Source organism: Gorilla gorilla, chromosome 21 (genome assembly GCF_029281585.2).
Source record: "Gorilla gorilla gorilla isolate KB3781 chromosome 21, NHGRI_mGorGor1-v2.1_pri, whole genome shotgun sequence".
NCBI lineage: Eukaryota > Metazoa > Chordata > Mammalia > Primates > Hominidae > Gorilla > Gorilla gorilla.
This window is the reverse complement of record NC_073245.2, coordinates 58,423,422-58,442,589: the sequence shown is the minus strand read 5'-3', so window position 1 is coordinate 58,442,589 and position 19,168 is coordinate 58,423,422. Positions and strand designations below refer to the sequence as shown.

The 19,168-nt window shown below is 53.5% G+C and overlaps 1 protein-coding gene and 1 long non-coding RNA gene across 4 annotated transcripts in view; one reads left to right on the top strand and one right to left on the bottom strand.

The window, feature by feature from the left end:
- CDH22 (cadherin 22) overlaps positions 1-19,168 on the top strand; it is a 135,066-nt gene that overhangs the window by 94,994 nt on the left and 20,904 nt on the right. For both annotated transcript variants that reach the window (XM_055373100.2, XM_031004925.3), the window contains exons 6-8: positions 492-685; positions 3,118-3,371; positions 14,276-14,412. In XM_055373100.2, the coding sequence (XP_055229075.2) occupies positions 492-685; positions 3,118-3,371; positions 14,276-14,412 (585 nt within the window). The remainder of the gene's footprint in view (positions 1-491; positions 686-3,117; positions 3,372-14,275; positions 14,413-19,168) is intronic.
- LOC129529139 (uncharacterized) lies at positions 6,661-12,793 on the bottom strand. Of its 2 annotated transcripts, none has more exons than XR_008674572.2 (3): positions 12,585-12,793; positions 7,433-7,715; positions 6,661-6,898 (listed from the first exon to the last, which is right to left on the bottom strand). It is a non-coding gene; the product is annotated as an uncharacterized lncRNA (long non-coding RNA). The 2 variants fall into 2 exon arrangements; XR_008674571.2 differs by lacking the exon at positions 12,585-12,793 and adding an exon at positions 10,962-11,802.

Below are 19,168 nucleotides of genomic sequence, written 5' to 3'. Positions count from 1 at the left end.
TTGAGTAGCTACCAAGTGCCAGGCACTGTACTAAGCATGTTACAGGCGTCATCATCTAAGTTAGTTGTCATAACCACACAGCTGTTAGGAAGGCACCATCGTTATTTATTTCCATTTTACAGATGAGGAAACTGAGGCTCAGGGTTACACAGCTAGGACTGACTCCAGAGTCTTAGCCTTTATCACTGTGCTCCTCTGTCCCTGTCACTGGCTAGGTAGGGAAACTGAGGCCCAAAGAACTGCAGGCATTTTACCAAATCAACCAGTGAATAAACCCAAAGGTCAGAATTTAAACCCTCCTTTTGCACTGCCACCCAAACTTCTGCAGGGGACATTCCTCTCCCAGCCCCCATTCTGGCCAAGCTGAGAGCCCCTTTCAGGCACTGTCCTCCATAGAGGCTCACCTGGGCCCCCTTGTCCCCTCCCCCACTGCTGGCAGAGGCTGGGGTAGGGGCTGCCTTCATCCCTGCTCATGGCCGTGTCCCCCACAGAGATGTACCAGTTCAGCATCCAGGAGTCAGCCCCCATTGGAACGGCTGTGGGACGTGTGAAGGCTGAGGACTCAGACGTGGGAGAGAACACAGACATGACTTACCACCTTAAGGACGAGAGCGGCAGCGGCGGCGATGTGTTCAAGGTCACCACAGACAGCGATACTCAGGAGGCCATCATCATAGTGCAGAAGGTGTAGCTGCCTCAGGAGGAATGGGGGAGGCAGGCCTCAGGGGCGGGAGGATCAGGGAGGCCTCTGGGCAGCCGAATACCCCCACCTCACTCCACTCAATGGATTAGTTCTCTCTAGAGGTCCAGGACCAACCTGGAAAAACACTGATGGTATCATTCCCCTTTTGCAAACCAGGCATAGAGAGGTGAAGTGACCTGTCTGAGGTTGCACAGCTGGTTGTCAGAGCCAGGGTTCAATCCAGATGGGAATCCACACCCTCAAACACTCTGATGTGTGCTTCACATCCTTGCCAGCCTCTTCACACTCCTCATTGCCTTTAATCCTCATGTTTCCCTCTGAAGCTGAGGTTACTATCCTCATTTTTATAACTGAGAAAATAGACGCTGAGAGAGGTAAAGGGGCTTGCCCAAGGTCACACCTGTAAGGCACATGGTAGAGATTTGAACCCAGGTCTGGTGACTCCAAAGCCCTTTCCTTCCTGAGTCTAACAGCCTTCCTTGCCCACTGGCTGGCCCAGGAACCAGAAACTAAAACTGCAAACTCAGCGATCCCTAGGGAGGTCAAATAAAGAGGCAAAAATCCATCTTCCAGGATTTGGTCAGGGGCTTGGCAACTCAGGGCTGCAAAGGCCATTAAGACCACCCACTCCGACCCCACTCTCCCATGGGAGGTCTAAGTCCCCTGCACTGGCCCACAAGTGGTCATAGGCCTTTGTTTGTATATCTCCAGCGACAGAATGCTCACTTTCTGCCACTGTCCAGCTCTTCTTCCTCCCATTCAGCCGGCATCTGTCTCCTTAAATCTGTGCCTATCAGCCTGAGCTCTGCCTTCCAACATCTGCCCTCAACAGTCCTTCTTTCGCTCAGCAAGCACATAATGACCCGCTCTTTACCTGGCATTGAGGGCTTGAGGATAGAGAAAATGCCCAGTTCCTTCAGCTCCTTTCCAGAGGATAATAATATAATAGCTACTACTTGTGATAAAGTGCTTGCCACATGCCAGGCACCCTTCAACTACTTTCTGCGTATTAACTCATTTGATCCCTTCATCAACCCTCTGAGATGCTGTTATCGTTCATTTTATAGATGAGAAACTGAGGCCCCAAGAAGTTCGGTAACTTTCCCAAGGCCATGCATCTAGTATCATTCAGTAGGGATACAGGCTCAGGGGGTCCAGCTCTAGAATCTCCCTTTTTTAAGCACTAGTGATTTTCAGTCTTTTGATCTCCGTTCATCCTTAACTGTTAGATGAGCCCATTTTACAGATGGAGAATTGGAGGCCCAGAGAAACCCAGCTTCACAGAGCAGCAGAATCAGGCTTCAAACTCAGCCTGGGGACTCCAGCACAGCATTTGGTCTCATCCCCTGGGCTGCTTAATCTCCCCCACCCCCAGCTCTCAGGCCCCCTCCCGCCGCCTACTCCAGCAGTGGCGCCTAGGGTGTCTCTGCGGAGTCGGTGATGGCTCAGGGAGCAGATTGATGGCCTGGCTCCAGAGTCCATCGCTCACTCCTAGGCCAGGACACCGCCTGCCTCCCTGCATCCTAATTTCCCAGGCAACAGGCTGGAGGCAGGACACGGCTGTTTTTGCTGCTGGAGAAGTCGGGGGTGGGGGATTCTGAGAGCAATGGGGGGACCCCATACACAGGGCAGGCACCTGCCTGTGAGTCTCCTGGAAGGTCACTCTTGCCAATCAGATCGCTCCCCCACCATGTAGCTGAGGTCCCTGCAGCTCCACGGCATGGCTATTTTTCGTTGCTATAGGCAGTGTCTTTAGACGGCCAGAGCTAACACACAGCCATGGAGCTCATTCATCAGAGGGTCACCCATTAGCACCCCCCGATAAGAAGCACAGGCTCAGCATGGATTTAGCCAGATCTCAGAGGAAAGCTCTAAGGCAGCCCGGCTTATCGGGCTCAACTCACATTAGTTGCTAACTCCTGCATACCAGGGAATCCTGGCTCTGCTAGGGACTCACTGCCCGGTGACTTGGGCAAGTTACTGAGCCTTTCTGAGCTTCGTTTTCCTCATGTGTAAGATCAGATCATAAGAATACAAGCCTCTTAGGGTTGATGTCAAGTTGAGTTAACATACTTAAAGCACTGACACACAGTAGGTGCTTTGTGTTCGTGAACTAAACTAATGAAATATGCCGCCAACACTGAGCTGGGAAGCAGGAAGTTTGGGTGCTCAGCGCGTTATCCTGGAGTGGCTGGGTCCCTAGGCAAGACTGTCCTCGAGGAGCCTCAGTTTCTCCACCCGTAACCCACCGGGTTGGTCTGGGTCAGTTCTGCAGTGCAGCCCAAACATCCCTGCCGCCCCTGCTGAGACAACGTGTGACCTTGGGCCAACCCCACCTGCCTTGGCCTCCCTCATGAAGGCCTCAGTGTCCACCAGACCCAACCTACTAACCGGCCCTCTGCTCCCTCCCCCAGCGCCTGGACTTCGAATCCCAGCCCGTGCACACCGTGATCCTGGAGGCCCTCAACAAGTTCGTGGACCCCCGCTTCGCCGACCTGGGCACGTTCCGCGACCAGGCGATCGTGCGCGTGGCCGTGACCGATGTGGACGAGCCCCCCGAGTTCCGGCCGCCCTCCGGCCTCCTGGAGGTGCAGGAGGACGCGCAGGTGGGCTCCCTGGTCGGCGTGGTGACGGCGCGGGACCCCGACGCCGCCAACCGGCCCGTCCGGTGAGACCCCCGCCCGGGGCCGACGCCTGCTGCCTGCTATCCCGCCATCGCCCCCGCGGACAGACTGCGGGCAGAGGGGAGGAGGGCTGGGGCGGGCAGAGCCGAAGGAGGGGGCTGCGTGGGGGAGGGAGGCGCGGACAGAGGCGCACGGGTGGAGAGAAACAGGCACGGAGCCAAAGAGCCAAGGAAGCAGATGTGAGAACAGTCAATGAGACAGGCAGGGGAGCCAGGCCAATGAGGGACAGAACCAGGAGGGACAGACACAGAGGCGGGCACTGCACTGGCGGGGTCTCCGCGCTGCTGGCTGCAGCCACACTGGCTCCCTGATCTCTCGACTGGGCCATCCCTGTGCCCAGGACTCCCCCAGTCTTCTCCCTGCACCCCCTTCCCTCTCATCATCTCCCTTGGTGTTCCGCTAGACACCTCAAACTTAAGTTCAGAACTGGGTTCCTGGTCTCTCCATCAAAAGAAAAAAAAAAAACACCAGTTTGCCTGCCATCATCTCCATCTTGGGAATGACAGCTCTGTCCTTCCAGCTGTTTAGGTTAAAAACGTTGGAGACATCCTTGCCTCCTCTCATTCTCTCATGCCTCCCTTCAATCCGTTAGCGAATTCTGCTGTCTCTACCTTAAAAATGGATCCAAAATCTGACCACTTCTCACCACCTCTGCTGCTACCACCTCGGTCCGGGCCACCGTTTTCTCTCGCCTGGAGTATTGCAGTTGCCTCCTTGCTGGTGTCCCTGATTCTGTCCTCACCCCTCTTTAACCTAGAATTGTTGCATGAGCCAGCCTGATCCTGCTCAAATGTGAACCAGAGCCTGGCCCTGCTCTGCCCATGCCCTCCAAAGACACCTACTAGGCTCAGAATAAAAGCCCAAGCCCTTACAATGACAGCTCTGGCCTCCCTGAACCTCTCAGACCACACCTCCCTCTCCTTTCCAGTCCACTCTGCTGCAGCCACACTGGCCCCCTTACAGCCTTGCAAACACACCACGCTCACCTGCACTCTGGGCCTGTGCTACAGCGGATCCCTCGGCCTAGAACGTTCTCGCCCTAATAGCCCCCATAGTTCGCTCTCTCACTTCCTCCAGGTCTTTGCTCAAAAGTCATCTTCTCAGTGAGACCTTCTCCGACCACTCTTCCTAAAATTTCAACTCCACCCCAACCCTTAGCCCTGACTCTTCCTATCCCCTGTCTTCCTCTGCTGCTTCCTTATTACCTTTCATCACCATCTGACATGCTACCTACTTTTCCGATTACCTTTTTTGTCTCTCCTACTGAAAGGTAAGCTGTCTGAGGGTAGGGATTTATGTCTATTTGTTCACCACTATACCCATAGGGCCTAGCCCAGGCCTCAGCACTCAGTGGACACGTGCTGAATATGTGGTGAATTAATGATATGTAAAAATAGAGGCTGGGCGTGGTGGCTCATGCCTGTAATCCCAGCACTTGGGGAGGCCGAGGCGGGCAGATCACCCGAGGTCAGGAGTTTGAGACCAGCCTGACCAACATGGTGAAACCCCGTCTCTACTAAAAATACAAAATTAGCTGGGTGTGGTAGCGCACACCTGTAGTCGCAGCTACTCTGGAGGCTGAGGCAGGAGAATCGCTTGAACCCAGAGGCAGGGGTTGCAGTGAGCCGAGATTGCACCATTGCACTCTAGCCTGGGCAACAAGAGCAAAACTGTCTCAAAATAAATAAATTAATTAATTAATTAAAATAAACTAAAAAATAAAAATAAAGACTGAAAAAAGAGGCAGAAAAACAGACTCACAGAGATGTAGAGAGACCAACAATGAGAGGAAGAGACTGGAGAGAAAGAAAAGCCCATAAAAAGAGGACAAGAGGGACTGACCTGGCAATGTGGAAACAGAAGGGCACCTTGGAGAGGAAACCAGAAAAGGGAAGAAATAGACACAGACACAGGCAAGCCAAAGGCAGAGCAGGGATGGGGCAGCTGGGGTCCCTGGAAGGGTCTGGGAGCTGTAAGTGTTGGGGAGTCTCTGACAGTAGCCTAGGTTGGAAGATGTTCAGATAGAAGAGGGAGGAAAGGCTGTAGAAGAAACTGATCCAGAGGAGGAGGTTAGGGGCTGGGGGGATGGCCAGTGTTAGAGGGATGGGAAGGAGGCACTGGGGCTCCCTGATTCATTCCCAAAACCCCTGTACCTATTCAATGAGTAACCCCTGAGCTGACTATGAGCCTAGCCCTGTGCTGGGCATTGAGGAGAGGGGGAGGGAAAGTTTATTTGAGGACCTCTGCATTGTGCAACTCCAGAGGGCAACGTTCCAGTCATTGTCTGAATGGCTCTATCAGGATTGTGCAGTGCACAGCCTGTGCAACCTTACATGGCAGCCCTAAGTGAGACACACAGATGCTATCCTGCTTAACTGTTCATGGATTCTCAGAGTGGGAGATAGCCCCAGAGGTCTGGGAAGACTTCTGAAGGAGGCAGGAATTGACCTGAGCTAGGTATCTGGGTATGGTGTAAATATGAGGAGAGGCACATTCCAGACAGAGGAACAGCTTGTGCAGAGGTATACAGGCAGAGGAGTGGTTGGTGTGCCTGGAGAAGAGCAGACTGTGATCGCTACAGGGGGCTGGGGAAGATGAGGCACAAAAGTGAAGTCTAACAGGGCCTCAGAGGCAGGCTGAGGAGCTCAGACTCTGTCCTGAAGCCGAGAATGCCCACACTGCTTTCACTACACTCGCTGCCAATGCCATCCTGTCACTGCCTCTGAACTCCTCCACTCCCTTCCACCCGGGCTGGTGGCATAGTCTCTGAACAACCCCCTTGGCCTCTGGCCTGGGCCCAGACCTCTCCAGGAAGGGCACTGTCACCTCTGTTTGTCTGGGAGTTGAGGCCCAGGGAGGGGAGGAGGATTCTGCAGGCTCTCCCAGGGAGGTAAGAACACGGAGCGGGAGGCGAGTCCTTGGCCCCAGGTCAGTCCTCCCATCTGCCAGCTCCCCTCCTCTCCAATTCCACTCTCCACGCCCCCTCTCAGTCCTCTCCCTCCTCCCGGCTTTGGCTCCCTTCCCTCCTGCTTTTATCTGCACTGAAAGGGCCAACTTTGAAACCTGCTTCTCACCTTCTTTCATCTCTTTGCCGGCCCCTTCCCTGGGGCTCCTCAGATGTGGAGGCAGTGAGGAGCTGGAGACTGGTCCAATTTAACACCACAAACATTTACCCAGCTCCTCCTCCGTGCCAGGCCCTGAGCCAGGCCTGGGGACACCAAGATGACTCAGCCAAGGACAGAACTGGGGTGGAGCTCCCAGACTGTGGGGTACAAAAATGGAAACGGGAGGCCATTGAGGGGCTGTGGGAGACAGAGAAGGGGTCCTCACAGGCCATGTGTGCCGCCAGAGTCCAGCTCGCTCTAAGGGTTCCATTCTGGCAGCACCTGCGTTCTCAGGGTCACAGGCTTAGGCAGCAACTCCGCATTGAGTTGTGCCCGGCACTGTTCTGTGCAGTGAGGAAGCAGAGATGATAAAACAGGATCCCTGCCCACGTGGAGTTTGCCTTCTCCTGCAGAGAGACAGACAGCAAATGGTTAAATGGAATAACTGCTGAAAGCACTATGAAGAAAATAGAGTGATAGGATAAGGAGGGATTGGGGCCACAGAGGGCCACTTTGAATTGAGTGGTCAGGGATGTGACACATGAGCTGAGATCAGAATGATGGGGAGCCATCCATGCAAAAATGTGAGGAAAAGCATTCCAGGTAGAGGGAACAGCAAGTAGAAAGGCCCTGAGGCAGGAATAAGCTTGGCGTGTCCCTGGAAATGAAGACATGAGGTGGCATCCTGGGAGACTTTGCCTAGCATGGTTTGCAGGGCACAGTGAGTGCCTGGAAATTATAGGAAAGCAGACAGTACAGAGAGATTTTTCTTAGCCTCTGCACTGGAGATAGTAGAAGGTGCCTCATGTTACTACATTTACCCTTCAGAGGGCATTGTACTCATTTGACAGACGAAGAAACAGAGAGTCAGAGAGGGGAAATGACTTCCCAAGGCCACCCAGCTCAAAAGGGGAAGCACTGGGGTTTGACCCATGACTCACCACTTCCTGAATCCAGCCTTTGGCCATTTCACTCCTGCTTCTTACTCTCCTTGTGGTTAGTGCAGTTCCTAAACTGGTGCAGCGTCCTCCCCTGTGCACTGGCCATAGAGGTGATGGCCTCAGACATGGGCCAATGGGAAGGCTTGGCCCGTGTGAATGAATCCAGTGACAGGTCCAGGTCCAAGTGGGCTTGGGCTGAGGCAGGGGCTTGAGGAGCTCCAGGGAGGGGTGAGTAGTTTATGCACCAGGAAGGGGAGTGACAGAGGTTTGCCCCAAAAGGCCCCTGCAGGGGGATGAAGAGGACAAGGCTTGGAATGGGGAGAGTGTGCCCCAGGTTGGAGTGATGGGGAGGAGAGATGGCAGGGACAGAATCATGGAGCCAGGGGGTTAAGTTCAGGAGCAGCGAGACCAGCTGGACAAGCTCACCACAAGGGACAAGGGAGCACTTGGAGACAGGCTGCGAAGGACATTGAATGCCACATGAAGAAGTGGGACTTTATCCTGTAGGCAGTGGGAAGCCTTAGAAGGCTTGAGAAGGAGGGAGGAAAGTGCTCAGATGGGCCCACCTCTCAGTTAGGCAGGTTTGCAGATAGACTGGCCATTTATCAGCCCGGCCATGTTCCTACCTAGCCCCATTGTGAGTCTCCTTTGAACATCAAAAACAGCTAGTCCACACTGCAGCAGAGGAAGCGAACACTTCCTTTCTCCACCCAGCACTCCACAGTGTGGTGCAGCAGAAAGTGCAAGGGCTTTGGAATCAAAGGAGACCTGGGTTCAAATCCCAGCTCAGTTGTGGAGTCTTGGGCAAGTCAATGCACCCCCTCTGAGCCTCGGTTTCCCCATCTCTAAAATAGACATCATAATAGTATGTGCCTCATTCATAGGTATTAAATGTCTACCACATACCAAGTTCTGTGCCTGGTGCTCTCAGGGTTGGAAGAAGGATTAAGTGCTTAGCATATAGCAGGCCCTCAAGAAATGGTCATTACCATTTTTCTTGGTGGTCTGCACACCCATTTTTTCCCTTTCATTCTGCAACTAGTGTTAACCACATGCAATTTTCCAGGCATCATGTGTGGGCTTTTCTGTATATGCCTAAAAGGAGTGGGGGAAAAGAGTCACAGATAGGGTGGAGTGAGCAGAAAGGAATCCCTTGGTTGGGACAGTGGAGCAGGAGGCAGGCTGCTTTGTTTTGGAAGAGGCTCCCGAACTATACCCCAACACACACACACGAGCAGCTTGGGCGGCAGCTGCATCATTCAGTCAGCTGCATGTATGTTCATGCACTCACACACAGGCACACCAGAAAGCCTGTATGTGCATAAGCCTGCAGCCTTCCCTATTTATTATGCCTGCATGCATTATATATGCACATATTTATGTAGAGGAAAACCACACGTGCACCCCAGCCAGGAAGCAGCACCCTCCCCATTTTCTCCACCCTAACCTTGACAACACCAGCATTTTGTGCTGTTGCTAACACAGAAATGCTAGCAGGTGTACCTGGCTGGCTCCTTAAGAGGATGCTGTTAGCTACTCGGGAGGCTGAGGCAGGAGAATGGCGTGAACCCAGGAGGCGGAGCTTGCAGTGAGCCGAGATTGCGCCACTGCACTCCAGCCTGGGCGACAGAGCGAGACTCCGTCTCAAAAAAAAAAAAAAGAGGATGCTGTTAGACCTCCGGCTCTGAACAGACATGGGAGCTTGGCTCTGCCACTAACTAGCCCTGTGTGACCCAGGGCAAGGTACCTGGCTTCTCCGAGCCTCAGTTTCCTCCTCTGTAAAATGAGAGTGATGACAGTATCTGAGGATTCGAAGAGCTCATGATACAAAGTCTTGCTCAACAAAGAAAAGTAAGAGCTAGTCTGTACACCAAGAACCATCTTAAGGATTTCTTGGTAGTCACTTGTCCGAACCTCACAACCAGCCTGTGAGGTAGGTATTACTATCTCTGTCTCTCTTTTTTTTTTTTTTTTTTTTGAGACAGAGTTTCACACTGTCTCCCCAGCCAGAGTGCAATGGCGCGATCTTGGCTCACTGCAATCTCTGCCTCCCGGGTTCATGCGATTCTCCTGCCTCAGCCTCATGAGTAGCTGGGATTACAGGCACATGCCACCACACCCAGCTAATTTTTTGTATTTTTAGTAGAGACGGAGTTTCACCACGTTGGCCAGGCTGGTCTCAAACTCCTGACCTCGTGATCCTCCCACCTCAGCCTCCCAAAGTGCTGGGATTATAGGTGTGAGCCACCGTGCCCAGCCTACTATCTCCATTTTTAAGAGGAGGAAACTGAAGAACAGAGAGATTAGGTGACTTGCCCAAGGTCACACATCTAGGTTTCAAACCTAGGCAGATGGGCATCAGATCTGCACCCCTAAGCACCATTCCCAGGCCTCCCTTGCATGTGTGGGTGCACACACACACGAGCTGCCACAAACTCATATTCTCTCCCTATTCCCCCAGCCTCACCTGTTCTAGTTCCCCTTGCTGCCCTTCAGGTTGTTGTCACCAAATGAGAAGTAGGACTGCAAAATTTAAGCAGAACCTTCTAGACCCACAGCTTCCTCCTGTCCTTCTCAGACTACTGTGTCCCTACATCTTACCTCCCCGCCCCCAGGCATGCAAGCCACACACTGGGTTGGGGGGACTCCTGTGTACTCCCTACCAGACATCTCTGAATAATAATTAGAGTGACAATAGTTCCCATTCATGGAGTAATTTTCCTGGAACTCAGCTAGGCACCTTACATGCGTTTCATTCTCCCGACAACTTACAAAGTAGGATTATCATCTCTATTTTGCTGGGAATTAAAGATGGAAATGACTTGCCTGGGGGCAATGCAGACCTGGATCCAGCCCCAGGGCTGAGCTGCTGCCTCTTGAGCCGCTGCTCAACTATAATGCACAATCTCACGCACACAGGAACACCACTCACATATTCACGCCACACAAAACACACACTGTCCACCCACAACACTGACCAAATACACAACCCATGCGAGCACTACACGTGAGCTGCACAAACTTCGCCCCCACCCCACCCCTCCACCCCTAAGTTTGCCAGGCCACAGCCCCTGCCACACACTGCTTCCTCCCACCCCTCCCTGCTTCCCTCCCTCCCACTCACTCTCTGGCTCCCTGAGCTGGAACAAAAACACCTGGGCTCAGCCAGCCAAACTGACCCCCAGCCCCAGGTCTTTAGCTAGTTAATGGTGGGTCCCCGCTGCCCCCGCCCTATGGCCTTGGGAACAGCTGCCTCCATTTAGATTCCAGCCCCTCCCTTCCCCTCGAGGAAAGAACAAAAGAGAAAAACAGGGAAAAGGAGAAGGAGGAAGAGGAGGAGGAGGAGGAGGAGCAGCAGCAGCATGGAGGAAGGAGAGAGGAGACAGCTCTGAGCCAAGAAGGGAGGAGAAACAACAAGAAGGCAGTTGGCATCCTCCCATCAGCCCGGCCTCTCGCCCAGCCCTGACGAGGGATCAGAAGCCCAGGCTATGTCATGTCTCTGGTCCTCTCCTGGCCTCTATCCTCCCACCTGTAGAATGGGAGGAGGTCTCCAAAGTTCTTTCCAGCTGAGCTGATGCTCAAGAGCCTCCTTCAACCTCCTTTGGACTCAGATATCTGACGGGGCCAGGCTGGGGCAAAGGAGACCCTGAAGCTTCATGCATCGAGGATTTGGCTGGTTCAACTTTGGATGGGCTGTCGGTCAGGCTAAAAAGAACTCTGGCGGCCGGGCATGGTGGCTCACGCCTGTAATCCCAGCACTTTGGGAGGCCGAGGCGGGCGGATCACAAGGTCAGGGGATTGAGACCATCCTGGCTAACACGGTGAAACCCCATCTCTACTAAAAATACAAAAAATTAGCCGGGTGTGGTGGCGGGCGCCTGTAGTCCCAGCTACTCAGGAGTCTGAGGCAGGAGAATGGCATGAACCCAGGAGGCAGAGCTTGCAGTGAGCCGAGATCGCACCACTGCACTCCAGCCTGGGCGACAGAGCAAGACTCCATCTCAAAAAAAAAAAAAAAAAAAAAATGAACTCTGGGAGAGAATCCCCAATTTGGTTTCAAATTTCAGTTCTGTGACAGAGTCACTGTGCACCCTTGAGCAGGGCATCGGCATCCCTAGCTCATGTCACCTTTGTATAAATAAGAAACAGGCTCCCCTTTGATACTTCCTGGTCTAGGACACATGGCTGGGCAAGCAGAAGGCTCGCTGGAATTCACCCCCGCTTCCCCACTTCGGCCTGGTATCTTTGTGCATGACACAACCTGCACAACCATACTTGGCAGCTCTGAGCTTGGCAAGTTTCCTCTCTGGACCTCAGTGTCTTCATCTGTAAAATGGGGGAGATCACATCAGCCTCATAAGATGCCTGACCGAGACCTCTTCTATCTCACTTGCCACTTTATCCCCAGAGTCTAGCACAGACCAGCACAGAGAAGGCACTCAATTAGTGTTTAGGGCATAAAGGAATGAATGGAGGGATGGCTGGGGGAGAAGCAGGCTCCAAACTGTTAGGTGCATGCTAGGGAGGAATTATAATCGTGGGTCTGAACCTCCCCACGTACTTTCGCCCAGGCTAGCGGGACTCAAGGTGGCCAGGGGCAAGAAGAATATGGGTTTAGCAGCTTAGGAACAGTATGGAGCATTAAACTGGGGGTTCAGGGGATCGGCTTATAATGCCCACTACACCCATAGGCACAGCCCTTTATAGTTTGCCATAGGCATTCACCTCCAGGACAGTAAACATGAAAAGCATAAGGACTGTCCTGTATGCCCGCCCCTCCTCTAACACCACAACATGGGGTGAGTAGGAGTCATCCTCTTTTTCAGGTGAGCAAACAGAAGCCAAGGAGTGACTTGCCCAAGGTCACACAGGTAGAATCAGTGGCAGAGGATTCAAACCCAGCTCTGACTGCTTTCAGACCCACGAAGTCCCACTGGGTGTCAATATCCCCATTTCAGAGATGGGGGAGTTGAGGCCCAGAGAGGTTTGGCAATGCAGCCAAGGCCTCACTGATGGGTCATCTCAGGGCTCTGGGCCCCCAGCAGGCAATGCTTCTGGGGTCCTCCCCTCCCCACTCTGGGAGACTGCAAAAAGGCCCCTTTCCTCCTGCCTGTGGGAGGGGCCGGGTGGCTGCGCAGGGGCCCCTCCTTACCAGGCTGCTTTGTCCTGGCGCACAATGAGCGCTTGCTTGGCCTTCGAGGCCTTTGTCCGCGCGCAGCCTCGCGGCGCCCCCACGAGCGTTATCAGCATGAGGAAGCGGCGGCCGGAGCTGGCGAGGCCTCTCTGGGCCGCCGCCGCCCGAGACATGTGTTGGACACGGGCCTTTAAGGCCTGGAGCCGCCACACAAAGGCCCGGGAAGAAGGCGGAACAAAGGGCTTTTTCACGCGGCAACGGAAAAGCTGCAGATTAGCTCGCGCGTGCTGCGCAGGCGGGAGGAGCCAGCGGCCGTGTCCCCAGGCCCCCTCCCACGGCACTCGCCCAGCGCGTGTCCCTGGGCGTGTCCACGCCGCGGCCCCCAGAGAAGCCTCCTAATGCCACAACTGCCCCCCTCTCCCCTGCTCAAAATTCCCCGTTGGCTCCCCAGTACACGCCAACTGTGCTGTGCCGGTGTGTTCTGGTGCCGAATTCTCCCCACTTCCCGGTTCGAACCATTTTGCAGTGTTTGCCATATCTGGGATAATTCTCAGCCGCCGCGCCTTTGCACCTTCTGTTTCCCCTGCCCAGAACGCCACCCACACTCCCGGTCTCTGCCTTCAAGCTCAATTCCAGGGGCACCTCTTAGGGAAAGATAAGAATCGGCAGGGTGCAGTGGTTCATGCCTGTAACCTCAACACTTTGGGAGGCCAAGGCGAGCGGATCGCTTGAGCTCAGTAGTTCGAGACCAGTGTGGGCAACACAGCGAAACCCTGTCTCTGAAAAAAAAAAATTAGCCAGGCGTGTTGGCACGCACCTGCAGTCCCAGCTACTCGGGAGGCTCAGTGAGTCAGGAGGATGGCTTGAGCCCAGGAGATGGAGGCTGCAGTGAGCCGTGATGGCACCATTGCACTCTACCCAGGGTAACAGAGTGAGACCCTGGCTAAAGAAAGAAAGAAAAGAGTGCCGGGCGCGGTCGCTCACGCCTGTAATCCCAGGCAATTTGGGAGGTCAAGGCAGGCAGATCACGAGGTCAGGAGATCAAGACCATCCTGGCTAACACGGTGAAACCCCGTCTCTACTAAAAAATACAAAAAATTAGCCGGGTGTGGTGGCGGGCGCCTGTAGTCCCAGCTACTCGGGAGGCTGAGGCAGGAGAATGGCGTGAACCCGGGAGGCGGAGCTTGCAGTGAGCCAAGATGGCGCCATTGCACTCCAGCCTGGGCGAAAGTGCGAGACTCCATCTCCAAAAAATAAGTAAATAAAATAAATAAACAAAAAAGAAAAGAGAGAGAGAAGAAAGAAAGAAGGAAGGAAGGAAGGAAAGAGAGAGAGAGAGAGAAAGAAAAAGAAAGAAAGAAAGAAAGAAGAAAAGAAAAGAAGAGAGTATCAGTGAGTCTAACCGTGCCAAGCATTTTGCCAGCTTCCAACCCTCATGACAACTGCAGGTACAAATTATTAGCTCCATTCCAACTGAGGAAACTGAGGCTCAGAAAGATTGAGGGCTGCCCATGGTCACAGCAGCTACCCGTGCAAGTGAAATGCACACCCAGTTGCTTCCCGCTCCTCCTCGGTCGCAAGGGGTTTCTCTGCCCCTTGTGTGTGTCCAAGGCAGGCGGTCCCTCTCTTGGAGTGGGGTTGGGAGAAAAGGACATGGGCTCCATTTGGCACTGGGGCACCTTCAATCAGCCCTTTCCTGCCCCCCGCAGGTACGCCATTGACCGCGAATCAGATTTGGACCAGATCTTCGATATCGATGCGGACACAGGCGCCATCGTGACTGGCAAGGGGCTGGACCGCGAGACGGCCGGCTGGCACAACATCACGGTGCTGGCCATGGAGGCGGGTGAGCTGGGCGCCACGCCCCCTCCAAGGGCAACTATGGGGCCCAGGAGCAAAAGCTGAAGGGAGGGGCCAAGGACTGGGGGCAGAGCCAAAGCAGCACTGTCAGTCAAAGCCAACGGGGGAGGGGCCAAAGGTTGGGGATGGTGCGAAGAGAAAGAAACTAGACAAAGATCTCACAGGGGTGAAGGCGAGGGCAAAAGCTGATGGGTGCGAGCAAAGATCCAGCAGGGTTCCAAGTCAAGGGAGTAGAGCTGGTTCCAAGTCAAGGGGGTAGGGCTGGTCTCAAACTAGGCTTTCTTCTCTCATCATTAATTGAGCATCTGCTACGTGCAAGCCCTGTTTTAGGGGTTGGGGATCCAGCCTTGAATATGACAGAAAAGCTTCTGTCCTCATAGGGAGAACAAGACTATCAACAGAGAGAAAGCACGGACATAATATGTCAAGTGATGCTAAGTGCTAAGAAGAAACAAGGAGAGAAGGAGGCTGGGAAAGGGAACTGGGAGGAGGAGGTGCATTGCTTCTCTTAGGGGGACATCTAAGAGATGAGGAAAAGACATTTCAACAAAGATCTCAAAAGGGGAGGGAGTCATGCTGACATCTGGAGGAAGAGCATTCCAAGCAGGGGGAACAGCCAGTGCAAAGAGGCCCTGCGGTGTAATTTGCCAAGCACGTTGGAGGAACAGCAAAGAAGCCAATGTGGTTGATGAGGGGCAGCATGGTCAGCCAGAGCCACTGGAGAGTCTTTGGACTTTACTCCAAATGAAGTTAGAGTCATTGGAGGCATTTGGGGAGAGGAGGGATGTTCTCCGTCAGGGTACCTCTGGCAGCTGCATTGAGAAGAGTCTGGAGCCTGAGGGGGAAACGGGGCCTTAGCTAGAAGCTGAAAGCAATAGTGCTTGGGAGATAGGACCATGGCCTGGCCCAGGGCAGTAGCTACAGAGGAGGGGAGGAGGAGGTGAGAAGTGGCTGGCTTTGGGATACAGGCTGAAGATAGAGCCAGTGGAACCTGTTCATGGGCTGATGTCCTGGGGAGAGATGGAGAAGGGTCAAGGATGACTCCAGGGTGTTTGGCCTGAGTTTCTGGAAGAATATATGTGTGTGTGTGTGTGTGTGTGTCTTTTTGGTGCAGCTAGGGAGAAATGTGAGCTGGGAGAGAAAGAGAGAGAGCCCTGAGACATGGCATCCAGGTAAGTAAGGCTGTGGAGGTGAGGAGCTGAGAGCACTGGGAGAGAGGCCAGGGGGAGTGCCCTTGGGCTTCCTCCATGCCCAGAGCAACACTGCCACTGTCATGGCCTCCACCTGCTTTCCCAGCTTCTCTACACCATCAGCCCTCAAGGTCTCAGGCATCAACAGAGCCACCAATAAGCAATCATGACAACAGGAATATGGTTGAGTATCTGAGCTGCAGGCGGGTAGGCAACATTCAAACTCGCCTCTGCCCATCAGGATCCCAGGCCCCTCTGCCCCAGGCCCCTCCTGACCCAAGCTCCTCCTGCCAGCCCTCTTCCTCCTCCCCTAGCTGCCATCCCCCCATTTCCCAGGCCCCACTGGCCCATTCTGGGGTCAAGGAAGTCCCTAGGCTGAAGTTCCCTTCGTCTCTTTCAACTGCAGTTTAAAAGGAAATACAAAGCTGGCTCAGACCTCAGTGCCTGCTGCTCTGGAGCCTTTGAATCCACTCCTCCACTGCATGAAAGGGAGATAACAAAGGTGGCTGGAGAGGAAGTGGTGGCTGGACTTGGGGGAAGAGAGCTCCCCCTCCTTGCCTCCTCAAACCTGTTCTCTGGGTAGCAACTGAGGCTCTGGGCTGCAGATAGAGTGAGGGAGGACTGGCCTGGCTGTGGGCAGGGATGCCTCCTCTCCCTACTCACAGATACACGCCCCTCTGCCACCAGCCTATCACCGGCCCAATGTCCCACCACCAGCAACAATCTCCTCTTGGGTTAAGCATTGTGCTTCTACCCAGTGGGTCTCTTTCAGAAAGCAGCTAGAATAGCATATGAAGCCTGTAAGGCTGCCATTTCATAGGAGACAGAATCGGGGGAGGGGTACTCCTCCACAAACATTTTACTATTTTTGCTTCATATATATATATATATATATGTATATCCTGGCCTAGATGCCTTCCAGCACATACTTTATTGAATTATGATCAGTAGCATGATTAGCACCCATTTTCCTGATGGGAAAATTGAGGCTTGGAGAGTTTGGAAATTTGCTTGCCAAAGATGTGCACTGGCAAAGCTGGGATTTGGACCAGGCGTGCTTGGTCCCCACGGCATTGCTGCATGGCCTACCTTTTCTGGGCACTCTCTGCTGTCTGAGCCCCACCCCCATCCCATCCATCAACCCCAGTAACTGACCATGGGGAAGGAGATGTATCTCTGAAAGGAGAAGACTAGCCACTGGGCTCGAGACCCCCCTTCTCTGAGCTGTGATCCCCAGCCCCTGCCCACTCCTCACCCAGGATATTAATTAATGGGAAAAGGAATGGTTTTGCTTCAGAGAGCTGGTGGGGGATCAAACAGCATAGCTCATGGGAAGAACTTAGCCTAGTGGTTGGTGCTTAGTAAGTGCTCAGTTGATGGTATCTGTCAGTCTTGACTCTGTTCCGGGCCCTTTCTTGTGATGAGCTCATGAAATCTTCACCCCTAAGGGGTGTCCATTCTACTGCCATCTTCACTGTGGGGATGAGGAACCTGACTCAGCAAGGCGAAATCATTTGTCCAGGTTCCCAACCCCAGCCTGCCTGACTCCAGAGCCCGGCTCTCCTCAGCTGCCCCTCCAGTCCTGTTTCCCTGGTGCTGGCACAAAATCAAGAGCTCTCACAGGCCAGGCACAGTGGCTCACGCCTGTAATCCCAGTACTTTGGGAGGCCAAAGGGGTCAGATCACTTGAGTTCGAGAGTTCGAGACCAGCCTGGCCAACATGGCGAAACCCCGTGTCTACTAAAAATACAAAAATTAACTGGGCATGGTGGCACATGCATATACTCCCAGCTGCTGGGGAGGCTAAGGCACGAGAATCGCTTGAACCCAAAGGCAGAGGTTGCAATGAGCCAAGATCATGCCCCTGCGCTCCAGCCTGGGCAACAGGCAAGACTCTGTCTCAAAAAAAAAAAAGCTGCCACAAATAACTGACCCACTCTTCCTTTTCACCATCTCCATGAGATGGGAACAAACTTATTATCCCCATTTTACAGATGAGGAAACAGAGGCTCAGGGAAGAACAGGGATGGCCCCAAGATCACAGAGCAAGTCCTGGCAGGGGCAGGCTCGACCCAAGACCTCCGGCTTCCCAGGAGCCAGCCAGAGCCCCAGGTGCATGGCCGTCGGGTCTGCCCGCCCAGCCCCATGCCCTCCTGCCAAAGCGTCCATTTGGCGTCCTCAAAAACAGAAGGGAAACTCAGAGGGTCACGGTGGCCCCACCTGCTCCTGGTCATAATAAACATGAGGTGACAAGAATCAGAGGGGAAATATTTATACACAGCGGCGGCGCTTGGTGAGCACCTCAGAGAATGTTGCACTCAGCCGGGAGCCGCCGCCTGTCATACTGGATTACCTCAAAGACTCCCGAGCCACTTAGTATGCCGGCTCCCCTCTCCCCGAACTTCTGAGTCATCCATTCTGCCCATGCAGACGCTCCTTCCACTGACATTATCTTTAACGTTTTGTAATCATGAAATATTAATGACTGATATTGAATTTAAAGTACAATTTGTGTCTGAATCCTTCGGTGGAAAGGGCAGTTGTAAAGGGACAGTCTTCAAAGAGACTGGCTGGGGGGGTCTGGGGGAGACTTGGAAAGCCAACACTGGGAGGCAGGAGTGCCAAAGGGGGCACCCAGCCACACTCTCAAGAGTCATCCAGCCCTAAGCTGATCTGGAGGGGTAATAGCTAGATGTCCAGGACAGCAAAGGGTTAACCAGACTCGCCAGAAGCTTCCCCATCTGGGTCACCCCAGGCCAAGTCACGTCTCACAGCACCCTGCTTTTCCCTTCATGCCACAGAGCACGTGTTATGATTTTTAGATGCGTCTGTGTGAGTATTCAGTGAAGATCGCTCTTCCCTGGGAAACTGTACCTTCCATGAGGGCAGGGCCCAGTCTATACCTGCAGCACACACAGGCCAGGCACACAGTAGGCATGTGTGTTTACTGAATGGATGAATGAATGGGCTTGCGTGCCCTCTTGGAAAAACAGGAATGCATGATGGAGAAGAAATGCTTCTAGTTGCATGGTTCCCAGTTGGGTGGGCCTGGACAGGTCACTCCCATCTTGTTACCTTGGTTTTCTCATCTACAAAATGGTGACAATCATACTTAGTTTACCGGATAGCTGTGACAATGGTAACAATTAATAATAGCAGCTCCTGGCTGGGCACGGTGGTTCACGCCTGTAATCCTAGCACTTTGGGAGGCCGAGGCAGGCGGATCACCTGAGGTCAGGAATTCAAGAGCAGCCTGGCCAACATGGTGAAACCCCATCTCTACTAAAAGTACAAAAATTAGCCGGGTGTGGTGGTGGGCACCTGTAATTCCAACTACTTGGGAGGCTGAGGCAGGAGAATTGCTTGAACCCAGGAGGTGGAGGTTGCAGTGGGCCGAGATTGCACCACTGCACTCCAGCCTGGGAGACAGACCGAGACTCCATCTCAAAAAATAATTAATAATAATAGCAGCTTCTACTTACTTAAAGCTTACAATATGCCAGGCATTGTGCTGAGTGCTTTCTATAAAACATAAATCCCCCAAGGATTAGA